Here is an 8,773-nt window from a genome sequence, read left to right on the forward strand (position 1 = left end):
AACCCCCACAAACTCACAAATAAGCTCCTCACACTTGGCCTGTCACCCTCCCTCTGTAACTGGGTGTTTAACTTTCTAACAGGCAGGCCCCAGTCAGTCAGAGTCCACAATCGCACATCCAGCTCAAGAATTGTGAGCACTGGGAGCCCACAGGGGTGTGTGCTGAGTCCGCTCCTCTACACGCTCTTCACCAATGATTGCGTGGCCTCCCAGAACAACACCAGCATCATTAAATTTGCGGATGACACCACAGTCATCGGCTTGATCACTGGTGATGTTGAAACATCATACAGAAGAGAGGTGGCGGACCTCATAGCTTGGTGTCGTGATAACAATCTCCTTCTCAATACAGATAAGACTAAAAAGATGATCATCGACCCAAGAACAAGTGGAAAGGAGTCGCATAAACCCCTGTTTATTGATGACACTGAGGTGGAGAGGGTGAAAACCTTCAAGTTCCTTGGCACACACATCAGCGAGGACCTCACCTGGTCTCACAACACCCAACAAATTATAAAGAAGTCCCAAAGGAGACTGTACTTCCTGAGAAGACTCCAGCGGGTGATCAAGACCTCACAGAACATTGTTGGGGCAGCCCTCCCTTCACTGCAAGACATTTTATAAATCTCGCGTCCTACGAAGAACACAACCTCATCAAGGACAGCACACATCCACAACACTCATTATTCACACTCCTACCGTCAGGCAGACGCTACAGGAGTTTGAAATCCAGGACCACAAGGCTGGCAAACAGTTTTTACCCACAGGTCATCAGGCTTCTCAACGAAGCACTGACACACGCCGCACGCAACACACGCACACACTCATAGCACTTTATTTATTTATTTATTTATTTATTTATTTATTTGTATTAATGTCTCTTCTGTTGTTGTTACTTAATGTATTGGTATTTATGTTTCTGATGTTCATATTCATTTTCTTGTGTTTTTCTTTCTTTTTTGGGGAGAATGAACAGAACAAGAATTTCATTGCATACAGTAGCAGAACCACCAGTTTCATTGTGCATATGACAATAAAACTCTTGAATCTTGAAATTGGCCGATACCGGCCGAAATTGGCGATTTATTTAAAAAAAAAAAAAACGAAAAAAAAAAAAGAAATTGGCCGATACCAATGACATGGATTAACTGTATATGTTTATGCTATTGGACAGGGGTGCCGTATAATTCCAACTGCTAGGCCCAAAAATGGGTAATTATTAAAAAATAAAAGGCGGGGGGCTCAACGTGATTTGTTTTACATGGGGGCCCAGAATTCCTGGCTGCACCCCTGCTATATGATATGAAAAAAGGAACCATAACATCACCTTCATTTATACAAAAATATATTTGACTAACTTTTGCATTGTACTGCCAACCAATTGCAGCTGCAGCTAGAACGGCTCGGACTCTTATAGCTCACCTAAAGACATTTATTATTTAAAAAGCTTACATCGATGTTGCTTTTAATATTCTTTTCATTTTTAGTATATTATCTTTTTCAGTGCAAGTTTTTGAGTGTTTTTCAAAACCTGGTTTTACTGTAGCACTTTGAGATTTCAGTGGAATGAAAATTGCATTACAAATAACATCTATTATTATTATTATTATTATTATTATTATCCACACAGGCAAGTCGTAAACTGTGACAGTTGACTGAGCATACCTTTTTGTATGTTTCTTTTTTTTTAGTATGTCTCGTCCTCAAATACCACTTCAGAAGCTGCTGTTTTCTGCCACACTCACCAAAAACCCAGAGAAATTGCAGCAGCTGGGCCTGCACCAGCCCAGACTTTTCAGCTCTGCCAAACCTCGGCCGATCCTCAGCGATCCTCATGAGCGCTTTGACTTCCCCCAAGGTCTGACGGTAAGTCTTCTTGTGTGAATGGAAGTGAGTGGGGCCAGGTGTGTCACTGCATTGATCCCTACTGGGGTGTCTTCTAGGAGTTTTATGTGCCTTGTACACTCAGCAAAAAGCCTCTCATCATTCTCCATTTCATCCTGGGCATGAAGCTCAACCCCATTCTTTGTTTTGCCAACTCCAGAGAGACTGCTCACAGGTTGGGAAATACAACACTACACTATGACAAAGGGTGAAATGCTATTTCGTGTCTTAGAGCATGTTTTTTGTTTGTACTTCAGACTTTACCTACTGGTACAACTCTTTGGTGGAGTTCAAGTGGCAGAGTTTTCCTCCCGACTGTCTCCCAGTGAGAGAAAGAAGACGCTAAAGCAATTTGAACAGGGAAAGATCCACCTGTAAGTATGCACCACCATCTTTATCAGAAATGCGAAATACCACCGATTCACATGTTTATTTTTAACAAAATGTACAGGAATTAATGTCGTATCCCGGTACCAGTGGCGGTTCTAGCTATGGGCCAAATAGGCAATTGTATAGGTGAGGGTACGAACGTAGATCAACCGGTAAATTGAGAGCTTTGCCTTTTGGCTTAACTCTCTCTTCACCACAACAGGCCAATGTAGAGTCCGCATCACTGCAGACGCCGCACAAATTCCCTTGTCGATCTCGCATTCCATCCTTCCCTCACTCGTGAACAAGACCCCAAGGTACCTAAACTCCTCCACTTGGGGCAGGATCTCATCCCCGACCCGGACATGGCACTCCACCCTTTTCTGGGCAAGAACCATGGACCATGGAGGTGCTGATTCTCATCCCAGCCAATTCACACTCTGCGAACTGCGAACCGATCCAGTGAAAGTTGAAGTTCACAGCTCGATGAAGTCAGCAGGACCACATCATCTGCAAAAAGCAGAGACTCAATCCTGCAGCCACCAAACCAGAACCCCTCAACGCCCTGGCTGCGCCTAGAAATTCTGTCCATAAAAATAATGAGCAGAATTGGTGACAAAGGGCAGCCCTGGCGGAGTCCAACCCTCACTGGAAACGGGTCCGACTTATTGCCAGCAATGCGAACCAAACTCTGACACCGGTCATACAGGGAACGAATAGCTTGAATTAGCTGGTCCGATACTCCATACTCCCGGAGTACTTCCCACAGAATTCCTCAAGGAACACGGTTGATTGCCTTCTCCAAGTCCACAGATGTAGACTTGTTGGGCAAACTTCCATGCACCCTCAAGGACCCTGCTGAGAGTGTAGAGCTGTTCCATTGTTCCACGACCAGGACGAAAACCTCACTGCTCCTCCTGAATCCAAGATTCTCCTCCCCTCCAGAACCCAGAATGTATTTCAAGCATGCTGAAATGATTCTTTGTGTGTATAAAAAGTAAACATACGCTTACTTTCACTTTACATTGACAAACAAAGGCGCCATTGTGGTCTTCGGCTTATGTTATACTTCTGCTGTTTTGCTCACTGATTGGCTACGACACCCCCACCGATGACGGAAATTTGGGACAAGACCCAATCGGACCTCTAGCTGGTGGAACAACTTTCCCAAATATGTCATTATTTTCCAAGAATGGTGTGGGAATATTAGCATGGCAAGAAGCTTTTGATTGCGTTTGACTGAGTTGCTTTGCCCGCACATTGAAAGCTTCCCTGTTATGTATGCCTGCCTTGTTCTGAATAACGATTGCATTGGAGGCAATTAAACACGGACATTTTGCCAGACGCACAATTATTTCAGCAATGATAGCGTCACACTACACTACTTCACTAGCTGTCCACATGTAGCTTCTTCTGTACATTGCCATGTTTGTTATTATACTTATGTTGTTATTGTTTTTATATGATGATGTCGTCAGCACCTCTGATTGGTTAAAATTTCCAGTCGATGGCTGCAGCGCCCCCCTTACTTTGGCATGTGCATGACAGTCACAAATGCGGCCAAAAAGAAAATCATATTCTACAGATTACAAGCTGCAGGTAGTGAAATATGCAGACGAACGGTAATCGAGTAGCAGAAAAAAAGTTTGGATTGAAGGAGAAACTTGTGATGGACTGACGAAAAGTGGAGAGGATACTCCAACTGCAATGAAGAAAACAAAGTAATCGTGGGCTAAAAGCTAGATGGCCACAGCTATAGGAACAAGTTCACAAATGGGTGCTTGAACCACTGTTGCCAGCTTTTCAATAAGACAGGTTGGTTGTCCTAGAAGTCGCTAGGTGATGTCATCCTCTAATTAGCATATGATGTTGGAAAATGCTGTAAGAAAAAAAAAACTTCATAGGAGAGACAAAAAAGTGAGTAAAAACTCGTTACTTACGTTTACAACTACAAATGAACTTGAATCTTGGTTTGTTAATTTAAAATTGTATATATCCTGGCCAGCACCTCTCAAAGTTCTCCCATCACACGTTGGTTAATGAGAACTTTTGGGCGGGACGGACCTGTCAACAGCACCCGCCGCTGCTCAACACAAAATGCAAACAATACGTGCTTTGTGTATAGTAAAAAAACTCCCCAACGATGCCAGTAAAATTAACTAGTCGCTTTTGAGAAAATATGTCGTCAAGGGGGGTTGGAATGTCGTCAGACATAGAGACAAAATAGCCAAGTTGGCAACACTGGCTTGAACAACGTGCGGCCGGGAGCGGCTTGTCAGCAGTGCAGTTACGTCTCCACGCCCAGGTATGGGCCAATGCGATGAATATAGATGACTTTGCAGATCGTTTAGGCTACAGTTAGAACTGTATAAGAACTATATGTTACGTTAACATACCACCTATTCAGGTTTCGTTAACCGACGCATATTTAGCCTGTTGTTCATCATTTTATTATCACTGTAACTTGCCTTTCAAGATGAAATGTCTGTTCTTGGTCTGATTTTGCAAAATAAATTTCCCTCAAAAAATGCGACTTATAGTCCAGTGAGACTTGTGTTTTTTTTCTTCATCGTGCATTTTTGGCTTGTGCGTCTTATACTGCAGAGCGACTTATATTCCGGAAAGTACGGTACTAATTTCTTCATATGATGCACACAGCGCAATGAACAACTTCATGCTCTGTCTCTTTTCTGCTCCGTTCTTGGGCTAACTAACCGCAAGTGAGCTAACTACTTAGCCTCCAGTTTATTTACTGCGATACAGTGAGGGAGCGATATTTGAACCGCATGTAGCGAGGAGACTGTATGCAGTTTTATGATTTGGAACTTTTTCATGATGTCATCTGAAGATTGATCAGCACAGATGCAGCTGCCAGGGGCATTGACATCACAGGGGTCAAATGTGTTGTGAACTACGATGCTCCGCAGTACATCAGGACGTACATTCACAGGTGAGCTCTCATAAGGTTTGGAGAGTAACACTCCATATTTTTTAACTGTAGTTCTATCGTTATGTTTTAATACATCTGGTTGTTGTCTCAGAATTGGAAGAACTGCACGAGCTGGAAAAGCTGGCCTCGCCTTCACCTTCCTGCTTGGAGTACAGGTCCAGTACATTCATGTGTGACATATAAACAACCTAGGCTGGCATACACTGGTTTTACTTTTTGTTTTTTGTTTTTTTATTTCATTTGTCCATTGTCTGAAGAAGTCTCTGTCTTCCACACAGGAGAAGAAGTTCCTTGAGATGGTTGCTGTGGCAGGAAGCCCAGGCATCCAAAAGCAGATCATTAAACCTGTAAACCTGATGAGTATGGAAGGCCGATATGAACAAACACTAGAGGAGCTTGCTGCGGTCATTAAGGTGGTGTAAGAGAATCCTTTCAGTTCAAATTAGTGAATCTAGCCTGGATCTAGAGCGTCCACACAAAAAGGGAAATGTTCAAACATTTTCTTACAAAGTTTTGGTGGGGGGCATATGGGGCAAAATATATATTGGTAACAACACAACCGAAGACAACTGATGAAAGTTTTTATTATTAAGGGAGAAAAAAAATACAAACCTACATGGCCCTGTGTGGAAAAAGTAATTCCCCCACCCCAACAACAATTCTGCCAAGATGAGTGGGCCAAAATTCCTCCACAACGCTCTAAGAGACGCATTGCAAGTTATCACAAACGCTTAATTTAAGTTTTTGCTGCTAAGGGGGGCCCAACCAGTTATTAGGTTTAGGGGGCAATCACTTTTTCACACAGGGCCATGGAGGTTTGGATTTTTTTCTCTCTTAATAATAACAAGTTGCATTTTGAAAGCTAAAACGGCATTACACCGGCTGCTCGGAGCATGTGTCCGAATACGGTGCACCTCTCTGGGCCACAGCAGGTGGCTCCTCCCACTCTATACTCTGGTTCTTTTCTTGGGAGAATGAACAGAATAAGAATTTCATTGCATAGTATAACTGCCTGTTTTACTATGCATATGACAATAAAACTCTTGAATCTTGAATGCTGGTTCTCCTGGTAGTAGTAATGTCATGATATTTGATTAGGACAAATCAACAGGTACAGTTGGTCAAATCCTAATTTGCTACAGTCCTTCTTACCTCCAGGTATGCACAAACTACAGTTGAATCTAAATGTTATAAAAGTAGATATGATACCAGTTCAGATTGCACCTGGGCCATTGCTTGCTCACTAATATGCTGCCTTTTCTTTCTTTTTTTTTTTTTGCAGGAGGAAAAAAAGCTTACAAGATGATGTGCATCTTTTATGAGATGAAAGGAGATCAAAGTTCTTGGAGGAATTAATCATCTTCATTGTCATCATACTCATACAAAATAAAATGTATGTTTTCATTTCATGACTGCTTACAGATTGCCAACCACCTCATGAGGTTGATTTGAGATAAAAACTCTTTCCATAGAAATAATGCTTTATTGGCTAAATTACCAGATGAAGATTCAAGATGAATAGTTACTCCAGGGGTGCATTATAATTATGGGACTGCTAATTATCGTATTGCATTGATTATGGCGTCACACCGATAAATCCGATAACGTGAAAAAAAAATAGCTCAGATCATTTAAAAACTCCAATGAGACCAGGTTACGTGTACTTTGAGGTGTGTTACTGGGCTAAGGTGAACAAATCAAGCGCTTTTTTTCTGTGACATCCCCCGAGCTAAAAGGTAAACAATCATGGCGTCCATCGACGGAAACTGCACAAAGAAAGAAGCACCCACAAAGCTAGCCGCACTGGATGACCAGCCTTTTACCATTGTTGAAGATACTGGATTTTGTCAGCTTGTAAACCACTTAGAGCGATGGTATGTACTTCCAGGCCGTTGTCATTTGTCAGCAAAATGTGACTTGATGGCCACACTCCTGCATACACTGATAGATGGAAATATGGACAAAAGCTTCACGACTTATGGAGGTGTGATGTTGGCCTTGTTAGCTTGCTAGGTCTGGCTGTCCAGTGGCTGGATAAGGTCTTAAAACTACACTTTTGTTGGTTCGAACAAAAAACATCCGTTCCTAGAAAGTTCTGTATCGGTCTTGAGAAGCAGAAAGTTATCGGTATTGGTTCAAAAAATATATATATTATGCATCTCGAAAATGTGTGTCTATGTGTTATTGGTACTACTGAAAGCTATTTTTTAATGAATTACTAGGTGTTGTTCACTCATTTTACAGTGATCAGCTCACAATTTGAATGAGGAAGGCTGTTGGCAGCTGTTGTAGTCTGGCGTTTCCTCTTTTGGTGACTGGTCACCAGCCAATCGCAGGGCGCATATAGACAATTCACACTCAGATCCATACCTACCGACAACCCACACAAGCACGGGGAGGACTTGCAAACTGTCCAGTGGCAATTCGAACCCAGGTCTTCTAGATATCCTCATCTGTGGCCAGCATGCTTACCACTAGGTCACCGTGTGGCCCCGAATCATAACAGCTGATAAAGAATATGAGACATCAGTGTAATTTATTCATTTATTTAAAAGGACTGCATATCATTTAGACGAGGTTGGTTCATTGTATCAATCTGCACATGGAGAACACGTGAACAGGTGCATGTGATGCAGCTTTCAGGTTGAAGGCTTTTCCTCGGGTCTGCCGGTGTATCTTGGCAGTGTGGATCGCTGTTGGGAGGTCCACTGTCATCGGTGGGTTTCGAGACACTGGACTGCTGGATGCTGGGGAGGACAGCACGGGCTTGGGGACTGGGGGTGACACTGGTTGTGACAACAAAAGAAGGAGAGAGACCGGCGGCATGTGAGCTGAGGGAATTGTGGAGCTGTTCGGTTCCTAAACTTGAAGAGAACGACTTTAGTGGTTTTAGATCACAGGAGGAGGACAGCAATGAATGACTTTTCCGGTAGATTCCTGTTAGCCGTATTGCACGCACTGTTTGGATAAAAGCCTTTATTTTATTTTATTATTTTTATGATGTTTAAATTATCTTTCTGTGCAGTGCGGCCTATTTACTGTATAATTTTTTTTTTGTCTTTCAATTTTGCGGGTATATATTAAGGGTGTGACACAATCTCACAAGATTAAAATGTGGCAAGATGTCTCATGGGCACTAGGTCTGGGATGATAAATTAATTCACATTTATTCAAATTAATCACACAATTAAAGAAAATAAACTGAATAATTTTGCCGGCCTCGATATATTGCCATTTGCGTGTGTGTTTGTTTTCCCCGTATCCCGCTTCCAAACAGGCAAACTCTGTGCATTGCTTTCACACCTTGGCGTGTTTGTTCCATAGAACAACGGCATGAACAGGGTGAGCCCTTTTGTCAGTCATACAGTCTCTGTCTCGGTGGGTGGAGGCGGGTCCACTAACATACATACAGAGTGCAGACGAGTAGTCGAAATTACAGTTCAATATATTGCCATATATTTTTAATATTTTTTCAGGCCACTCAGCCTGTTTAAGGGGACCTGAGGTGATGGACCAGACATTGCAGTTGGTTTGGTGTTAGTCACGCCCCTTTGGTGCCTCTCAATCTGT

At 42.6% G+C, this 8,773-nt stretch overlaps 1 protein-coding gene across 1 annotated transcript in view; it reads left to right on the forward strand.

Annotated features, from left to right (window-relative positions):
* Positions 1-8,362, forward strand: part of ddx51 (DEAD (Asp-Glu-Ala-Asp) box polypeptide 51) — a 25,855-nt gene extending 17,493 nt beyond the window's left edge. The window contains exons 10-16 of the mRNA XM_054796664.1: positions 1,692-1,866; positions 1,944-2,059; positions 2,142-2,258; positions 5,102-5,203; positions 5,295-5,358; positions 5,482-5,616; positions 6,486-8,362. Coding sequence (XP_054652639.1) covers positions 1,692-1,866; positions 1,944-2,059; positions 2,142-2,258; positions 5,102-5,203; positions 5,295-5,358; positions 5,482-5,616; positions 6,486-6,509 — 733 coding nt within the window. The 3' untranslated portion in view covers positions 6,510-8,362. The remainder of the gene's footprint in view (positions 1-1,691; positions 1,867-1,943; positions 2,060-2,141; positions 2,259-5,101; positions 5,204-5,294; positions 5,359-5,481; positions 5,617-6,485) is intronic.
* Positions 8,363-8,773: the final 411 nt, after the last annotated feature.

This window comes from Dunckerocampus dactyliophorus, chromosome 13, assembly GCF_027744805.1.
Source record: "Dunckerocampus dactyliophorus isolate RoL2022-P2 chromosome 13, RoL_Ddac_1.1, whole genome shotgun sequence".
Lineage (NCBI taxonomy): Eukaryota > Metazoa > Chordata > Actinopteri > Syngnathiformes > Syngnathidae > Dunckerocampus > Dunckerocampus dactyliophorus.